This window comes from Tamandua tetradactyla, chromosome 6 (genome assembly GCF_023851605.1).
Source record: "Tamandua tetradactyla isolate mTamTet1 chromosome 6, mTamTet1.pri, whole genome shotgun sequence".
NCBI classification, from domain to species: domain Eukaryota; kingdom Metazoa; phylum Chordata; class Mammalia; order Pilosa; family Myrmecophagidae; genus Tamandua; species Tamandua tetradactyla.
In genome coordinates this window covers 179,443,726-179,464,182 of record NC_135332.1, presented here as the reverse complement: position 1 = coordinate 179,464,182, position 20,457 = coordinate 179,443,726, and the positions used below count along the sequence as shown (strand labels likewise).

General features: G+C 44.9%; 1 protein-coding gene across 2 annotated transcripts in view; it reads right to left on the bottom strand.

Annotated features, from left to right (window-relative positions):
- KHDRBS3 (KH RNA binding domain containing, signal transduction associated 3) overlaps positions 1-20,457 on the bottom strand; it is a 198,473-nt gene that overhangs the window by 85,162 nt on the left and 92,854 nt on the right. For both annotated transcript variants that reach the window (XR_013178562.1, XM_077167749.1), the window contains exons 3-4: positions 16,939-17,055; positions 6,953-7,099 (exon numbers count right to left, since the gene is read on the bottom strand). Coding sequence is in view for 1 of the 2 variants with exons in the window: in XM_077167749.1 (XP_077023864.1) it covers positions 6,953-7,099; positions 16,939-17,055 (264 nt within the window). In the remaining variant the exon portion in view is untranslated. The remainder of the gene's footprint in view (positions 1-6,952; positions 7,100-16,938; positions 17,056-20,457) is intronic.

Sequence of the window (20,457 nt, the reverse complement as noted above, 5' to 3'; positions counted from 1 at the left end):
CCAGGTGCCTGCTGTGTTAAAAAATAAACAAACAAATAACTACAAAGAAAACCCACTCCACAACAGTAGGATGGGACAAGCAAGAAAGATAATACCAAGCGTTGGTGAGAATGAGGAGATACTGAACCACGCCCCCCATATATTGATGGAGAAAATTATAAAGTGGTACAGCCATTTTGGAAAACTATATGGCAGTTCTTCAAAAGGCTAAACAGAGAGTTATCATACAACCCAGCAGATTTACTCCTAGGAATCTACCCAAAAGAAATGAAAACCTATGTCCACACAAAAAGATGTAAATGGATATTCACAGCAACATTATTCACTAAGCCAAAACCAGAAATAGCCCTATGTCTTCAACTCATGAATGGATACATAAAATGTGGTACATACATATTCATGTACGGATAACTATTCAACTAGTAAAAGGAATGAGCTACTGATTTCTACAACACCTATCAGGACAGACCCTGAAAACTCTTAAGTGAAAGAAATGGCACAAAAGACCACACTCTGCCTGCTCCATAGGGACAGAAAGTAGGCTAGTGGCTGCATACAGATGAGAGAGATAGGGTAAGGGTTGGGGAATTGGAAATGAATGCTAATGGACACAGGGTTGCTTTTCAGGATGATGGAAATGTTTTAAATTGATTTTGGAGACAGTTGGGGGTAAAACACTTTAAATGGGTGAATTGTACAATGTATGAATTATATGTTCATAAAGTGGTTTAAAAATAAAAAGGAAAAATGAAAATGAATTAGTGCTTGTCCAGGTTAGGGAAGAATGGAGACTGACTACTATTTCTTTTAGAGGTGATGAAAATGTTCCTATCTTACATGATGGTAATAATTGCACAATTGTGAATATAGTAAAACCATAAAACACTCCATGTGGGTGAATATGATGGTATGTGAATTACATATCAATTAAGATATTAAAGGAAAAAATGGAGGCAGAAATGCCTACTGGCAAGTTCACAGTTAACTGCATTATGTGATAATGTGGAAAGGAGCAGTGAGGGTAAAGCCGTGACCTCGGGGGTTATTTCAGAGGTTGCATCTGACTGGACGTGGTAATACATTGGGCATGGAGGGCTGTATGTGTGAGGTCAGTTGGTTTCTGGAAGGCAGGCAGGGTCAGGAACAGAAATAAGGTGATGGCATAATTAATCCTGGAAAGGTGGACTCTGTCGTGCCCTGCGGTATTTAACAGTAGAGCTGTCCTACAGCAATCAGACACAGGAACTGGAAATGTAGGAGTTAAAGATATGAACACAGAAGTGGGCAAGGAGGGATTAACTCGGCAGGCAGGAGTTGCTCAGGTTCTCCCTGCCAACTCCAAGAAAGACCTGTCTGCAGGGCTGGCCACTGTGCAGTTCTCGGAAGCTGACCCCTAAGTATTCTGCCTGGTAAAAGTGTGTGTATATACCTGAGGCCTTGGGGCTGCTGTGCCACACTGACCAGGTAAGTCCATCTCAGCAGTATGATTTGTGGTGAACACCTCGTTTGCTGACCCTGAGCGGTGGGGATGGAGGGGCAGGCTGGCACCTGAGTGGCTGAGGTCAGAACACGGAGGTTCAGGTGAGCGTCCCTGGCTCGTGACACCTGGCACATGTCACGCAGTCCCGGGAAAGCCGAGCGCACACTCATGCAGCTCACTGGGAGGGGAGAGCTGGAGGCCTGGGCCCTGCTTCCCTGGACTCTGCCCTACGCCTTTTCTCCCTTTGCAGCTTCGGATCCGTAGCCGCTTGCTAATAAATCACAATCGTGGGAAGAAGAGGTTGCTGAGTCCTGTGAATCCTTCAAAGTGAAGTACCAAGGATGTCCTTGGGTAGCCCGGCGCAGAAGGCGTTTGCACACGAATGGTACCTACAGAGGGCACCGCCTGGGGCATTTATTTAGGATCTAGTCTTGACCACCAACCCAAAGGAATGAGCAGCGAAAGGGCTCATGTGCAGAGACTGGAAAGGTATGGCGAGAACCCGAGAAGGAAAGGGGGATGATGAGATCAGAAAAGCCATAGGAAACGCGCTGCCGCTGCATTCTGTCATGGAGCCAGGGACCCCTCAGGCGTCAGTAATGAACACACCTGCGGACTGCAGGAGCTGTCCTTTCAGGGAGGGCTGGAGCTGGAATCCATTTCTGAAGGATGAAGAGTGGATGGGGGCAAGGCACAGACAGGCAGCCTCTTCCAAGTGTGACCAAAGGGATGAGAGAATGGAGCATGGTTGGAAGGGTGAATTTTAGCATAAGAGAAGCTTGAGCATACCTGATGTGAATACAGAGTCAGGTGAGACAGTTTCTTGAATTATTTATCATTTACAATCGAAAATATGAAAGAAATTTAGTGCAATTACAGAGAAAACTATCTCTTACTTATTTTTCAAAAGAAGAATGCAAACAAATACTTTAAACTTGCGGGAAAAGGTATGGGGGGGGGAGGACACCAATCAAAAAGAAAGTGGAAATCACAGACATCTAACACCTGAAAAGTAGGAGTAAGGGAAGGCAAATGGTGAGAAAGAGAAGTGGCTGTGATTAGCAGGGAAATCTAAATGCTGGAAGTCTATATTTTACTTTAAACTTAGATTTTTTTCCTTGATTTATTTGAGGTATTATAACCTCAGAAGACTCATTTGATTTTTTTGTAGCTTTATTTCAGCCTCTCTAAAATAAGCCTATCAACAGGTTCTTTAACATTTTACACAAACGCGTATAGATTAATACATGACTTTTGTAAAGCACATTCTAAATAAAATGTGTTACATAAATGCTGAACATTTACCCTGTCCAAGTGCGGGGAGATAAGAGCTGAATTTACACATGGTTAAGAAGATTCAAGGGAAAAGATCATGAATGAAGGCCTATTCAAAAACACCATTAACACAAACCAACATAATTCTAAGTAAGGCTAGTTTATGACAGTGGTGTCACAAGAGTGACAATTAAAGCCCATTTTAGACAATTAAAGCCCATTTTTTAAACTTCAACTTTGAAAAGCTACATTTTAAAACTAGTTAAAACATGGTAGTGGAAAAACAATATGGAATACAATTCAGTCACAACTAAAGTGAAGCCAATGGACTTTCCACTATGTGATTTTAGGCAATTTCTTAAAACTATGGGCAACTGTTTCTCCTTTTATGTCACAAGGACAGCACTGCTGTAATTACTGTCCCTGCAACATTCTTGGCCTTCGAAGTAAGGCTTTAAAATCAAGAGAAAAACCAGCTCACAAAATAACCTTACAGACTAAATTATTTTCATTAATCTTACATTTTTAACTGCTAATCTTTTAATTTCCTATCTGAAAAGTGAAACTTTGACATCCTTAATATTACCACTGTCAAATGTGAAGAGTGGAAAGGTGATTTCTAATCAAATATACATAAACAGAATTTTCTATACAGTGATTCTGGATTCTATTTAAATGTGTGTGCCTGGAGAACAGGGATAAAAATTAATGAAATCACCAAAAATGATTCAAGTGTACACGGAACATACTCCGGTGTAGACTGCATGCTAACCCTTTAAACAAGTTTCAGTAACCTTAAAAGGAATGAAATCCTTTTAAGTTCTCTAAGCACAACAGATACAAATTAGAAATCAGTACTAGAAAGAAATCATGGATATCCCCAAGTACCTGGAAACTAAAAAGCATAATTCTAAATAGCCCATGGGTCAAAGAGGAAATCAAGAGAGAAATAAAATGTATTTTGAACCAAATGAAAATGAATATAACATAATTTGTAGGATGTACTGAAAGCCGTTCCTAGAGAAAAATTTAGAGTTTTAAATGCCTATGGCAGAAAACAAAAGGGATCACAAATTGATGATCTAAGATTCCACACTGACAATCAACAAAAATAAACAAAACCCAAAGCAGAAAATATCGATAAGAACCAAAATCACAGAAATCAGTAAAATGGAGAAAATAAATGAAACCAAAAGTTGATTCTTTAAAAGAATCAAAAGAAGTGACAACACAGTAGCTATTCAGACCAAGGGCAAAAAGAAAAGGAAAAAAGAGAGAAAAAAAAAAAAAGGATGACATAAATTACCAAAAACAGAAGAATGGGTACCAACACTGTACTACGGAAATAAAAATAATCATAAAGGAATACTATGAACAACTTTATGTCAACAATTTGGACATGGACAAATTCCTAGAAAGATACAAATCCCCAAAACTGATTTAAAAAAAAATAGAAAATATGAATCACCTACAATAAAGTAAAGAAACTCAATCAGTAATAAAAGTATTCCCACAAAGAAAAGTCAAGGACAAGGTAGCAAACTGGTGAATCCTATGAAATATTTAAAGAAGAAATACTATCAATCCTTTGCAAACTCTTTCAGATAACAGAGAAGGAGGAAATACTTCCTAAACTCATTTTCCAAGGCCAGTATTAGTTTGAAACCAAAGCCAAAGCTATCACAAAAAAGAATACTATAGCCAAATATCCCTCATTATTAGAGACGAAAAAATCCTTGGGAAACGCTAATAAAACAAATTTAGCAACATATAAACAGGGTTATCTAACATGATCAAGTAGGATTTATCCTAGAAATTCAAAGCTGCTTCCACATCTGAAAATCAGTTAATGCAATTCATTATTATTAACTCAATGAAAACAAAAACACAATCATTTCAAAAAACAGGAAAAAAGCATTTGGCAAAATCCAACATCCATTCATGATCAAAACTCTCAACAACAAGGATTATAAGGGAACTTTTTCAATATGAAAAAGGGCATTAATTTAAAAACCTATAGCTAACATCATATTTATTTATTTATTTATTTATTTGTTTATTTTTCGCATGGGCAGGCACTGGGAATCAAACCCGGGTCTCCAGCATTGCAGGCAAGAACTCTGCCTGCTAAGCCACCGTGGCCCACCCACTAACATATTTAATGGTGAAAGACTGGAATATCTTCCTCTTAAGTTCAGGAAAAAAGCAAGGATATTAATTTTTATCCCGTCTATCAACACAGCATGGGAGGTTCTAGACAGTATAATAAGAAAAGAAAAGAAAAACTAAAATAACTTTGAAAGGCATCCAAAATCGGACAGGAAGAAGTAAAAATGCTATTCCCAAATGACATAAACATGTATATGGAAAATTCTAATGATTCCATTAAGAAAATAAAGACATTAGAACTAATAAATGTATTAGGCAAGGTCACATGGTAGGAGATCAATATATTAAAAAACGAAATGCATTTCTATATACTATTAACCACCTGAAAATGAAATTTAAAAATTCAGGGTAGGCCACGGTAGCTCAGCAGGCAGAGTTCTCACCTGCCATGCCAGGACCTGGGTTCGATTCTCGTTGCCTGTTCATGCAAAAAAAAAAAATTCTATTCACCATAGCATCACAAAGCATAAGACACTTAGAAATAAATTCAACAAAAGAAATGCAAGAACGATACCCTGAAAACTATAAAAAACTGCCGAGAAAATAAAAATATCTTTAAAAAAGAACCATCCTAAGCTCACAGATTATAAAACTCAGCATTTTTAAAAAGGGAATTATCCTCAAATTTATCTAAAAGTTTAACACAATAGCTGTCAAGATTCTAACAAACCTTTAATAAGCTTATCTACAATGTATATGGAAATGCAAAGGAACAAAACAATGTTAAAAAAAAGTACAAAGGGAGCACGGGTGGTTCAGTGGTAGAATGCTCGCCTTCCATGTGGGAGACTGAGTTCAAACCTGGACCATGCACCCAAAAAAGAGAAAAAAGAAAAAAAGTACAAAATGGGAGGACCTATGTTACCTGATTTCAAAATTTACTATCAAGTTAAATAGTTAGAGAGTTTGGCACTAGCATAACGATAGTCATATAAATTAATGGAACAGAACCAAGAATTCAGAAATAAAACCTTACATTCATGTTCAGTTGATTTTTGAGAAAATTGCCAAAAAAACTGAGTATCTCTCTCTCTCTCTCATTAGACTATAAATTCCATGAGCACAAAAAACATGTCTTTTATCGACTGGCATGTGCCAACCACATAGCAAGTATTAAATAACTGTTTCTAAACTGAATGTATAAATTGTCATATTTGCTTGTTGGAATAAAGAATACATTAACCACTTTCAGCTCCCAAATAATATACCGAATGCAATTCTACGTCCTGGCTTCGCCAAGCATATCCTGATTTAAAATACCTCCTCCGTAAATACAACAGGCGCGTGCTTGTGTGTCTGTGTGTGCCTTCTCGTCACAGGTGAGAAGCATGTGCATGCCTCAGTGTGTAAGCCCCTGAAGTCACACGGTCTCATCCCAGAAAGAGGATGAGCGGCTACGACAGCTTCTCTAAAAATGGTGTCATGGGGCCAAAGCTATTGATACTTGGTTTTTTATCAAGAACATGCAAGTCACATAAATGATCTAAACCGAATCAGGTAAGGGCGGTACAGACGCCTTCACAGGACGGCCAGGCGTCTGCAGGGTCAGGAAGGACCACGAGCTGTAAGGAAGCTCAAAGCCCGAGCGGAGCTGGCCGCACCCCCGTGCCCCGCGCCCACCCGGCCTTCATGTCCGCGACACAAACCGTGCGCCACGCTCCTCTCTTCCCCTGAGCGCACGTCCTCAAGGGCATGGACGGCTTTTACTCACTTGTGAGCCTGACACCAAGCCCAGTGCCTGGCACATGGGCCGCACTCACGCCTTGTGGTGCAGCGCGGTCACTTCTGAGGTGTTTTCAGGGTCCCAGAACCGCTTAGTGACCGAGCGCCTCAGCTTGGGCCAGGCGACCTGGGCAGAGCTGCCCTAATGCCTGGCGACTGCTGCCAGGCCCACCCGTGATGGCGGACTCGACGCTCCTGCCTACTGGCAGTGCTGTGCACGCTGCAACTACTGGTAACGATCACTAGGGGGTAAACTAAAGCCAGGGTTGTAACGTGCAAGCTGGGCCTCAGGAAAACGGTGCTAACAGGGATGAGGAACTTCTTGATCTCCTCCAGCGCGTGCCCCATGCGGGCGTAGGCCTCCGCGGGCGGCGCGAACACCTCGATGAGGACGTGCAGGTCGTCGTGCAGGTGGAAGTACTTGGCCTCTCCGCTCTTCCTCAGCTCCTCTTCCTGAAAAGAAAACACACACGTCATGTTTACAGACGCACCATCATGAGACAAGAGACGGGAGTGAACACGACCCAGAGCCACGGGCAGGCAGTGGTCACGGCCGTCAGTCGGCAGCCAGCAGGCGCCTGAGGAAGGACTGAGATCAGAGGCCTGACCCTGCCACGGCCAGCCACAAGGGACACTGCCGCGGTCTCCGACTGCCCGGGAACCGAGCCCGCGCTCCTGCTGGGCCTCCCCCGTGCCCCTCCACTGCTCATCGCCTGCCCGGACTTGGCTCACTCTGCCCCGCCCACTGCCGAGGCTGCCCCAAGACTAGGCGGTGTGCCTGGGACACGCCACGCAGCATCCCCACCACGAGATGCTCAAGTCCCTTCTTCGACCTGCCTGCTTTCTACACTTCCCACTGGAAGGCGGGTGCCGAGGAGCACAGCACGCACTGCCCTGCCTGGTGCTGCCCTGACCATGTCTGGAAAACTGCCTGCTACGTGGAGATGCTCAACAAATACACGCTCAACGAATGGCTAGGCACCCTTTCTTTGTCCATTCACACCTATGTCCATCTGCTAGTTCATAAATCCATTCGACAAGTATTTCTGCTGCCAGACAAGATATGCTATCTGAGGATAAATAGTAAATACAATAAATGTACAAAATTATGACAGAAGTTTTTTTTAGAACTTTTGTGGCATAATTTTATTCTTGGCCTGGTGGCTTAGTCTCTTTCTCTCCCTCCCTCACCATTTTGGCATGTCCGGTTCTTTTAAGCCTCTGAATTACAAGCCTCACCGGGGACTAGTGATGATGCAGCCTTGTCTCTCTAACCCTATTGGCCTTCTCCTTAGTCCTCCACCTACCCAACATCCTCTGCTACGGGTACACTCAGGAACAGCATCTCTATGGTCACAGTCACTCATCCGTCCTCCCTGTGTGATTGGCTACCCTCCCCTGGAGGCCACGCCCTAACTCCGCCTCTCCACAAACTGTATATAATCCAGGGCTCGTCAAGCCTCGTGGTCTTTAGCTATTGGCGGCCCTGGCATAAGCGTCTACCAACAATAAAGCTACCTCGCCTTATGCCTTAATTGACTCGGCCTCCAGTCCTTTAGACCCGCAGCGAGGTCTCCTGCGCGTGCCCCTTGGACCCAGACCCCCGGCTCGAGCCCCTTTTCTGCATGCGGCAGTGTCGTCTAGCAAGCAGTGAGAAGCTGAGGAGTAGAGGGTCCCCGATAGTTTAGCGGTTGGGCCAAACCGCAAACTTTTTTTTTTAGGTTTACATAATGAAATTCAGGAAAACAAAGCAAAACAAAAAACAACAGACTGGTAAGGGGCTGCTGCTTTTGCTCTATCACCTTTCCCAAGCTAGCCTTCTTTAGGGCAACAATTACAGGTTTTCGTTCCCAGTGTGAGAACCAAGGACAGATTAAGATCAGTAGGAACCAATGCCTAGAGGTACTTCCAAAAGGGAGAAAACCTTCATAGCCCCTTAAAAAAAAAAACATTTCCATAAGAAGTAACTCCAGGAATTCTTAATGACAACCCTTTTAATTTCATTATTAGCCAAGAGGCCAGTGCTGGTTTGAATCTGCTGTGCACCCCAGAAAAAACACGTTCTTTAATCCTCATTCAATATTGCTGGGTGGGACCTTTTTTACTGTTTCCATGGAGATGTGACCTAACCAACTGTGGGTGATAACTTTTGATTAGATGGCTCCCATGGAGATGTGCCTCCACCCATTCAAGGCAGGGTTGTTTACTGGAGCCCTTTAAGACAGACCCATTTTGGAAGGAGCTTTAGACCCAACAGCGCCCACACGGCCAGAGACCTCTGGAGATGCAGAAGGAAAATGCCCCCAGGGCAGCCACTGCAGAAACCTGGAGATGCAGAAGGAAAATGCCCCCAGGGAAGCCACTGCAGAAACCTGGAGAAAGCCAGCAGACACCTCCATGTGCCTTTCCAGATGACCGAGAAACCCTAAACATCATCTGACTTCATGTACGAAGGCATCTTATCCTGGATGCCTTAATTTGGACATTTTTATAGGTTTGCCTTAATTTGTACATTTTCATGGTCTTAGAATTGTAAATTTGCAACTTAATGAATTCCCCTTTTAAAAGCCATTCCGTTTCAGGTATATTGCATTCCGGCAGCTTGCAAACTAACACAAGGCTCCAGTGCAAATTCCAGAGGCACAAAAATACCTCTGACCTCACTCTTGAAGTCTTCAACTTTTGTCACTCAACTAACCTGGATTAAAGACTCTCACCCAGCAGAGTGATGGTCATAGAGGGCACAGAAAAGGCATGGCTGTGGGGTAAGCCGCGCTGTGGGCCACAAGCTGTGCACATTTAGACAGCTGAGATGCCACCGATCCACAGGGAACCTGCAGCAGCAGCAGCAGGGCATCAGGCTACACAGACGAGTGCAGGAGCGCTGACAAGGGTAAGGGGACATGTGCCAAGAACCACTGCCCAGCACGTGGCGGCCCCAACAAATGCTAGATCCCTTCCCACTTATGCAAAGTAGGCCAGAAACTGACAGAAAAAGAAGAAAAACAGTTGAAGACTGGGGGGGTGGGGGCAAATGTAAGCTACCCTAAGAGCCTATTCTAAGAATTTCCTTTGAAATTCGTCTTGACTATATTTTATACCAACTCTATGCCATTGCTCTAATCAGATCATTTCTAATCATTTGACCTGTTATTCTATCTTTCATAGCTGAAATTTAAAATACTGGATTCTAACTACTGAAATAAGCATCTCATCTTTTTTTAATATGGTGCCAAAATAATGATCTTAACTAGAGATTACAATGGTTGATTCATAACTAAGCATTTTCCTTTCTATACCAAACTTATGCTGGGACGGGGGGACTTTATTATCATACCTGCCCAATCCCACGGAGTAAGGAGCTAGCAGAGAACTGGCACTATTCGTGGTTAACGACGACGGGCAATGTGGTGGTGAGGGACAAACACAGACTTTGAAGTTTTGCATTCAAGTTCCAGATGCAACATCTATTGTGTGACTTTGAGCAGGTCACTCTATTTCCATCTATAAAGTGGGCATGACTCGTCCTACCTTGAATGGGTGATTTTAAATGGGATAATAAACGTAGGGAATGAAACTTATAGGGTCGTTGTAGTAATAAAGGGGTTAATACACCCAAAGTCTTTAGAATTATGCCTAGCATATAATAAGCACTCAATAAATGATGAATATAATAATGACAACTACTGTTTGTGACATCTGCACTGGTTATTATTCTATAACAGCTGCTGTGGGTAAAGCATCTAGCATGCTTGGCACAAACTGAAGACTCAACAGATCTCAACATTACTGTGATCACTCTGCTACACAATCAGCTGATACGTATCAATACGACTGCCAGGATTTCATCAGTGCAGCAAATACAAGAAAATGATTTGTTCACATCATTATTTAAATAATGAACACTTTGAGAATCTAAAAGGAAGAGATTTTAATATGAAATAATGTGAATGGCTTGGAGTTGTGCCCCCGGAAAACCATGCTCTCGGCCTCATCTACCCTGCGGTCTGGCAGCACTGCAGGTTCCTGAAGGTGTCTCAGCTAAGGTGCAGCCACTGAGTCAGGACGGCCTGGACCCTAGGGCTGCTGCTGGAACCCCACAGAGAAGCCAGAGACAGCCCTGAGGAGCTGGAAGCCAGACACGAGTAGAACCCAGCAGAGAAAGGAGAGGATGCCGCTGGGTCCAAAAGAGCTGAGGAGTCCTGAGCCCTAGCCACCGTCCCCAGGGAGAGGCCCTGGCCTGGCTCCAGCCTCAAACCCAAGGGCCCTTAAATCCTTGTTAAGTCAACCCATTGTTGGGTTTTTGTTTTAGCAGCTGGGAAACTAAAAACTATTATTAATGAAAATTCCTTTGCACTAAAATTAATCTAGTGAAAAGGATCAATTGAAATTCATATTGAAGAGTCTGGATTTATTTTTAGTCAAATTGTTTCATGCGTCCATTAGTTCTCAGCTCAAATATTAGGGAGAGGAACTAAACATACTTAAGAAGAGAAGACCTCTGAAATTCAGTTCATAACACTAACATTTAATAAAATGCATCTGCCATGGGTGGTATGATGGTGGCTCAGTGGCAGAGTTCTCGCCTGCGATGCTGGAGACCCAGGCTCGATTCCCAGTGCCTGCCCATGCCAAAAAAAAAAGAAAAATGCATCTGTCGTATTCATAGTATTCTACAATACTACATGCCATTAAAAAAGTTAAGAATGCTGATGAAAGAAATATAAACTAGCAAAAGGATGACTTTTATTTACACAATTATTTACATTTATTAATACCAAAGTAATGATATAATAACTTCATTTAAACTTGAACTGCCAGAAGGGAAATACGGATCTGCCTGTGTGGCATACCCTCTACCAGACAGAACTGTAGGCATAGAAAGAAATCAATCCCAAACGGTAACACCAGTAGAGCCACAGGTGGTGGTTTGTTTTTTTTTTTAAGGTACATGGTCCAGGAATCGAACCCAAACCCGGGCCTCCCACATGGAAGGCCAGCACTCTACCACCGAACACCCATGCAGCCGCCACAGGTGGCTCTTTTGTACTTCACTCTCTTTTCTGACACTGTGCCAGGAGCAGGGGCAGTCTGCGGGCTCCCTCCACCTGTCCCGGGGCTCCTTCCTGTTGCTGCCAATACAGGAACGCTAATCACAGCATTTTTGAACTTGTGGGCAAGTGTGGCTCTGAGCTTAATTGGGTAGCCAAATCAGACACACATGTGCACATCGTTATTTTGTAACTGCCCTAAAAAGGGGCGATGTGCTGCCATGGTGGGTGGACCTCTGCAGCCAGCACAGAGGGGTCTCAGCTAACAGGACGGTGGCAATTTCCCAAAGCGGCATGTCCCTGGAGCAAACAGCTACAAAGCAGCATCTGGTGCTGGCAAAGGTGAGTCCAGGAGAGTGCTCTGGAGGACGTTTCTAGAGTATGAGCCTAGAGCTGAGGCCTTTATCCCTTGCTACAATGTGGCAGGCACTCATTTCTATCAGTCAAATCCCTTTCTGCCCAAAATAGCTTTTGTGAACTCGAATTCTGACCGACTGAGTGTTTACGGCCAGCAGACGTTGCGTGAGCAGGCACTGGTCACGCTGCAGTGTCACCGCCTCCACACACACTGGGGCGACTCCTCCCCACCGTTCCTCCATGTCCGACCTCTTCCACTCAACTCACGTAACACAGAGGAGACGACCTAGCCAGACGTCCTGAGGATTAAGAGAACTGATCGTGAGCTAAGGCTACGCCACAAGGACCACCAGTCTCAGTGGGCTCACAGGGTCAAGAGCCAAATGGACTCTCCATTGCCAGGGGACTCAGAGGCCAGCAACCTATGGTGAACGCCAGGTCCCCAGTTCTTGGGTACCAGATGGAATAGAGACGGCCAGCCACTAGCACAGTTCCAAATGGATTCCCTGCCCCATTGGACGATATAGTGAGGGAGGTGACATGAGATGACGAGATGGTAGGTGACAAACGTCTGGGAAAGAGGCCCAGGTGAGTACAACAGTGTGTCCCATGCACCTACAGGCCGAGGCCCGTTCCCGAGGATATCAGACCACCCCGTCTCAGCCGCCTCAGCAGGACCAGGGGACAGGGACAGAGGTTATGGGATTGCCCTCGACGGACTGCCTGGTCCTGCGGGGGGGGGGGGGGCCCGGGGGCCCACAGCAGAAAACGCCCACAAGCCCTTGACGTGACACCATCACGTGGCAGGACCACCAAGCCGACAGCGAGATGACCGCCCGCTGAGGTCAGCATGTACCTGCTGCCGCCAGCACAGTGGGCACACGCGGGCCTGCCTTCCCTGCTCCTCATGCACCTGGGAACCCACCAGGGGATGCCCTGATCGCTGCCACTGCACACCACTCCCGCCGCTTCTGACCAAGGAACTACCGTCACAAGAAGCAGCTAGGACAGTGAAGTCCAGCCTGTGGCTTCGCTGGTCACCACAGGGCCTAACGGACCAGGGGTGACTCACTGATGACTCGGTGATATGTCCTCCTGAGAGGCACTGTCCTACTAGACACAGCGTGATGTCTCATCAGTGACCAGCACGGAGCTCTGCTTTCCCCTAGTACCGAACCAAAGTGAGGAATCAAACTTGCGTGTAGGTCACCGTTTGATGCAGCAAAGCCCACGCAGCAGCAGCGCAAGCCTAGCCCAGCCGTGAGTCAGCATCCGCTTGAGCACCTACTGAAAAGGCCCCGCAAGGTGCCACCCTCAGTACACTCAGACGGGGGACTCTGTATTTTTAAACAGCATCCCACGTGAGCCTGTCGGGGAAAACAACGTGCTGGTGTCATAAAACCATGGTTTTATTCACTGTGTGACACGGGTACCATTCCCCGAGGTGACCAGCCAGCTACATGGTGGCAGGTGAATTACACTGGACCACTCCCTTCATGGAAGGGGCAGCGATTTGTTCTAACTGGAATAGACACATACTCTGGATATGGGTTTGCTTTCCCTGCACACAATGCTTCTGCCAAAACTACCATCCGTGGGCTTACAGAATGCCTTATCCATCATCATGGTATTCTGCATAGCATTGCTTCTGATTAAGGAACACATTTCACAGCAAATGAAGTGCTGGAATAGGCACATGCTCATGGAATTCTCTGGTCTTACCATGTTCCCCATTATCCAGAAGCAGCTGGATTGATAGAACCATGGAATGGCCTTTTGAAAACTCAATTACGGTGCCAACTAGGTGGCAAAAACTTGAAAGGCTGGGGTAATGATCTCCAGGAAGCTGTGTATGCTCTGAATCAGCGTCCACTGTATGGTGCTCTTTCTCCCATAGCCAGGATCCATGGGTCCAGGAACCAAGGGGTGGAAATGGGTGTGGTGCCACTCACTATTACCCCTAGTGATACACTAGGAAAATTTTTGCTTCCTGTCCCTGCGTCCCCGAGCTCTGCTGGTCTGCAGAATTTAGTTCCAAAATGGGGAGTGCTTCCAACAGGAGAAACAACAATGATTCCATTGAACTGAAATCTAAGACTGTCACCTGGTCACTCTGGACTACTCATGCCCCTGGATGAACAAGCCAAGAAGGGGATTACATTACTGGCTGGGGTGATTGACCCTGACTATCAGGGGGAAATAGGACTGCAACTACACAATGGAGGTAAAGAAGAGGTTTCCTGGAATATAGGGCGTCTTTTAGTACTACCACGCCCTGTGATTAAAATCAATGGAAAACTGCAACAACCCAATCCAGGCAGGACTATCAATGGGTTTGAAACTTCAGGAATGAAGGTTTGGGTCACCCCACCAGGCAAAGAACCACAGCCAGCTGAAGTGCTTGCTGAGGGTAAAGGGAACATGGAATGGGTAATGGAAGAAGGTAGTGACAAATATGAACTTCGACCACGTGCTCAGTTAAAAACAAGGACTGTGATGCTGTTTTGTTCACGTTATACTATTTAAGTTGTAAGATGTCAAGTTCAAGAATGAATATTACCCAAGGACTTGCACCCTATTCTGGAGAGAGTTACTGTGTTTCCAGTTATATGCAGGACAGTTGAGTATTGTTAGGTGAAAGTAAAAATGTGTTTTATTGTTTTTTATTTGGAAATTAATAAATATTAATTTGGTGGTATGTATAGCTGCCAAGTTGACAAGGGGTGGAGTGTCATGGTCAGCTTCATGTGTCAACTTGGTCAAGTGGTGGTACCTGTTTGTCTGGTTGGGCAAGTGCTGGCCTGTCTGTTGCAATGAGGACATTTCATAGAATTTAATCATGATCATGTCAGCTCCATCCACAGCTGATTCCATTGGTAATCAGTCAAGGGGAGTGTCTTCTGTAAGGAGTGATGCTTAATCTAATCACTGGAAACCTTTTAAGGATTCAGAAGAGACAGGCTCTCTTCCTGCTTCGGCTGGAGAGCCTCTCCTGTGGAGTTCATCCAGACCCTCCATCAGAATTGTCAGCTTCACAGTCTGCCCTGCGGATTCTGGACTCTGTGTTCCCACAGTCACGTGAGACACTTTTATAAATTTTATATTTGCGAGTGCTTCCTGTTGATTCTGTTTCTCTAGAGAACCCTACCTAATACACTGTGCTAAACAAATAATATACGGAACTTCTCCGATAAACTCAGAAAATAAAAAGTTCTCCAAACCTCAGTTTTCTTACATGTAAAATAAGGAAAATATTAACAATGTTCCATCATCTTTACAAGGATTACATAAGGGAATATATGTAAAATGCCTGACTCAGAGCGACTATTCAATAAACAAAGTTTATTTTTATTTTAAAAGCTATTATTTTTATGACTTATTTGTGAGGAGGCTCGGTTCTGACTTACTGGCTTTCAGGTCTGAAGGGATCGTTGTCCGGCATTTCATGGCAAGTGAGCACTGAGTGTGGCCTTGCTGTCGGTAACACAGAGTGAACACCGACACAACCCCAAAGTCTGTGACGGCACTTAAGGCAGCTGAGAGCTTCTTTCAGAATTGGTATGTTTAAGAAAGTGGTCAATAAAAATAGTTTATTTTTAATAATAAAAAACTATTAAAAGTAGTTTTTAGCTTGTTGAAAAAAGGGACAGTTGGGGTCAGGGTCTCCCTGACAAGGTGGGGACTTGGCTCCCAGGGATGAGCCTGGCCCTGGGTCTCTGGGACAGACAAAGCCTTCCTGAACTACGGGGCAGAAGGGTAACAAAACCAGGCATCCGTGGCCAGGGATTAAGTGGACAGGCTGCTCTAGAGGCTGCCCTTACACAGCTTCAGTCAGACAGTGCTGATGCCAAGGCTGCCAAACCCCACTCCAGGGGCTCGCAGGACTGCCAGGGCTCACACCGACCCTCTCTAAAAGGTCTGTGCACTAAGTCTGCTCTCCTGGAACATTCAACTTCCAGGCGGTTCCAAGGCCAGATAAATCTTGAAACCCAGAGGGCCCAGCCTCCCCAAGAATACCAACTAATTCCATCCCCCTCTCCCCCAGTGCCGACAGCGCTTCTCAATATGAGGAGTCAGAACGGGCATCACCTCAAGACTGTGGGGAGGACAAGAGGAGGGGGACGCAGAGAAAACAGGGCTCAATGTGGAGTACGGCTCCGGAGCTGCAATGCTGACATTACTTTTAGCCTCCAGGGTTTGGGAGCAGCTAGAGGGAAAGATGTGAAAAAGCGGAATGGTAACCCATAACAAACTTTGAAATTTGTTCTGTAATTATTATTGAAGGGCATTTTGAAAATTATTGCTTTTCCTTTCTTTTATTTGTATATGTGTTAAATTTCACAATATTTTTTTTTTAAAGAGACAGTTAATGTGATTACATCCAGGTAAAACCAACTATTTGTTGGGGTACTGAGCAATCATTAAAACATGTAAAATAAATGTGATAACTTGATAAAGTGCATACAATATCAAATCTCAACTTTGCAGAATATCCACAGAAAAAAGACAGGAAGGAACTAATCTAAAATTCAAACAGTGATATAAGACTATGGATAAAATTTACTTCTTTTCATGATAGTTTCAATATTACCACACTTTCTACAAGGTAACCTATCAGAAATATAACAGTAATATAAGTATTACAGTTTAATCCTTTAAATGAATATCACAGTTATAGATGGAGGCTTAAAACACTATATATGCTGAAATTGGCCTAGTGACTCAATTTTCTAAACATTATCACAACTGTATCATCTTATATAACATTCTCATATAATTGCATTTGAGATACTAGTATTTGCACAGAAACAAACACAATGAATGATCTAAAAGCACATGATATAACTTAACTACAAAAGTAGCCATTGTCTGTAATGAAATTACCTTTGCCTTGTCTCGCATGGAACCTTTTCCAAGGATGGACATTTTTGTCAAGGTTTCTTCCTGTAAACGCTTCAGAGAATTGCCTCGTGGACCCAAAAGTTTCCCCACAAAGTTGAACTAGGAGAAACAAACAAAAAACCCACAACTTGTAGCATTCATATCTGAAAATAGTTTTTTTAATAACGAATATCAGGAAACAGTGCAGTATGCTATACACCATTGGTTAACGACAAATACTTAAGTTTCTGCTACAAGCATCTCACTGATTTTTCAGTGAAAAATAGGATTTAAGCTATAAAATAACAATCAATCCATGTCTTTATACATGTCACAAACGAAGTTAATTTCCCAGAGCCCCTCAGGTGTCCCAACCATTGCCACAACAGCCTACCCTGGGTGTCCACTCCATCGGTGCCGGACCAGGGCAGGTGAGGGAGAAGCAGCAGGGGACCGTCCGTGCTCCAGCCGGAGGGCCAGGCCCCCACCCAGGGCAGCACGTGGACTCTGTGCTTGTCTGGTCACACCCCCGGTAGAGTGAGCTCCTGAGTCCTGGCGCCTCATCTCTGCGCAGATCCTACCCACCTACTGCTAGAGTCAACAACAGAATTATCGTCGTCCAACAGAGCCACCACAAGCCTGGGCACACTTGCTGCTAAATTACCAAGTAATGAAGTGGGGCATGTTATGCTGTGGGCGGGTAACACTGCACCTGGCCAGTACCTATCCACCTGTGTCCACAAGGCCACGAGGGAGCACCACGATGAAAAGCGCTACCATACCCGGGCCATGCAGTCTGGTCACAGGGCTGACGCCTGACTCGAGTCTGGGGTTCAGGGCTCCAGGCATGGATGCTGAGTGTCCTGCCAGCTGAGTCGTGCTTGCTCAGTCCTCAAGTACAGGTTGCATCACCCCCCCAGGGGCATCTGCAAGTCTCCAGCACGTGTGCATGGTTGTCTAGGCAGAGTCCTAGAGTGCCATGTGCTGCACAGGCACCTGGCCACCCTTCCCGGGGAGACGTGTGCCAGGCAAATGTCCAGTGTGCCCCTGTCGGGGTGATGGAAAAGCCAGGGACTTTTGCTACTTCCTATTCATTTCTTAGACAAGAAACCCTGTTACTGCTCTCCTCTCTGTTGGCAAGTTTGGTTCCACGGTGGATTCTAAAAGATATACTAATGCAGTTAAAAACAAGACAACCCAAACGATTAAAAAACAAAACAACACACCAAAACACAAGGCTTGAGCTGGCCAGAGTTGCAACAGAAAAGGCTTGTACCACAGACAGGCTGCGCCCAGAATCCGGGTCCTCTGAGTGATGGAGAAATACACCTAACCCTACAAGGCACAGTTCTCTTGGGGGCCAGGCGTGCTGTGACTGCGAGGACATCTGCAAAGGCGTACCAACAGGGCCCTCCTACCTCCAAGCCAGCACTTCGCCTGCCTGGCCCCCACCTAATTCACAAAAGTGAGCTCCTAAAAGTCATCACACCCCAGGTTTTTATGAAGATTAAAACACCAGGTGAAGTGCCAGCTGTGACAATGTGGACTCCACCTGGTCCTCTGGCCGTTCCTACATGGGCCCCACTGAAAAGATCTTCCCTCAGGACTGGACAGGACTCAGGGAGGTCTTCCCTGGTCTACCCAGGACAAGGCTGGACACAGGTCCCCCCAGTTCCCAGTCTTTGCACCTGGAAAGACCAGATAAACTGTCCCCCCCCCACCCCATGACGAAGCACAACAAATGCCCCTGAACTTGACTTAGCTAAACGTCTCTCCTTTCCAACCTTAGCTAAGCTTCTCTCCTTTCCCCGGGCCCTTGAACTATGACCAAATTTGACCTTAGCCTGTAAACGGCCCTCCTGAAAACAGGGTGACTCCGGGTAAACACTCTCTGGTCTCCTATCCTACCTGCCCCTCCACCCATCACCCTCTTCCACACGGGTCTTTAATGGCCTGTCCAGGCCTCCTCAGGAAAGACAGCCCTTTCTCGTGTGACCTTTGAGATACCTGCACCTCTCATGATCGGAGCCTTCTTCCCATGGCAATAATCACTTTATCCCTCTTCCAATAATATCACCAAATAAAGACACTCCTTTCCTAAGTCTGAACATCTGTGTCTGACAGCTCTATCTGCACAGCAGTAAGAACTTAATACACTTTAACCTTCAGTTTTATTAATTGTTTGTGTACATAGATTTGCATGAAAGATGAGTGTGATTTCATCTTCCAAGACCAGTGTTTTTTCCCGGAATCGATTCTTACATTACATACGTATTATGTTATAAATGTTACAAATGTGAATAGGAAATTTTTCAAGTGATTATGAAGGTGGAAAACCAAGACATAATAAGTATACCTGAGGTTCACTGTATGACTGAGTACCTCCTGCACTAGTTTTAATTGATCTAAACTGTATTTGTGACACGACACAGTTCCTTGGGGAACAATTACAGTTACACTGACATGTCATAAACAACTCATCCTCAACAACATGTCACTGTCTCCCTTATAAGATTTCCCTTAATTGGATACTGACCCAAAAGCTCATTAGTCTAACAAAGGGATGTTTTATTGACCTCCAACTCAACAATCAAAACTGACCTGGTGGTGGGTCAGTGGTGGAAACCCGCCTTCCACGCAGGAGACCCAGGTTCCACTCCCAGACCATGCACGCAAAAAGACCCTGAACTGGTAACCTCCGCCATCACAGTTTCACATACGCTCTTTCCTCCTGAGCATCTCTGCCACACAGTTAAAGGCCAGCACCTATGCCAAGAGGGCATTTAGTAACTGTTTCATCAATTAGTTACATTTAACAACTTTGCTTCCAAATATCTCCAAAAAAATCTCTTCTCCTGAGCTCCAGTCCAGCCACCCTAGGACAGGCAGCATCTCTGCCCAAGAGAGCTGCAGGGCACTGCAGAGCATTGCAGACAACTTTCTCTACCTTCTTCTCCCTCCTCCAATCAGCAGGAAGGTCTTTTTTCAACTCTGTTAAGTCTCTGCTTAAAATACAACTGCTCAGGCAAGATGGCTGCTTAGTGAGGTGTGGAATTTAGTTTGTCCTCCAGAGCAGCTAGTAAAGAGCCAGGAAAAGCACAGAACAACTGCTGCGGGGACATCAGTGACTAGACACCCAGTCTGGAGCACGAGGAACGGTTAGATCCCATACAGAATGGTAAATTCCCTAAGCCCTGGAGGCCAGCACCCCTTCCCCATGGGCACAGCAGGCTGGTTCCCCAAGGGGAAAGGAAACAGACTTTGCTAGCAGCAAGGGCTGAGCTCAACCAAGCTCCAAGTGCAGAACTAATTAACAAATTCTGACTACTGAAAACAGGCCCCAGAACAGATAAAACCTGGAATAAAGACCCAAGGAACCAGGAGTTTTTGACCTAGCAGAGAGGGGGCAGGGCTGACAAGAAAAAAAAAAAAAAAAGTCTTTTTGAGTTGCACAGCACAAAATACTGGAAAAGGGCTGGACCCCAAAAAAAGGGGGCACTGAGAGCCTGGAGATACACTGAA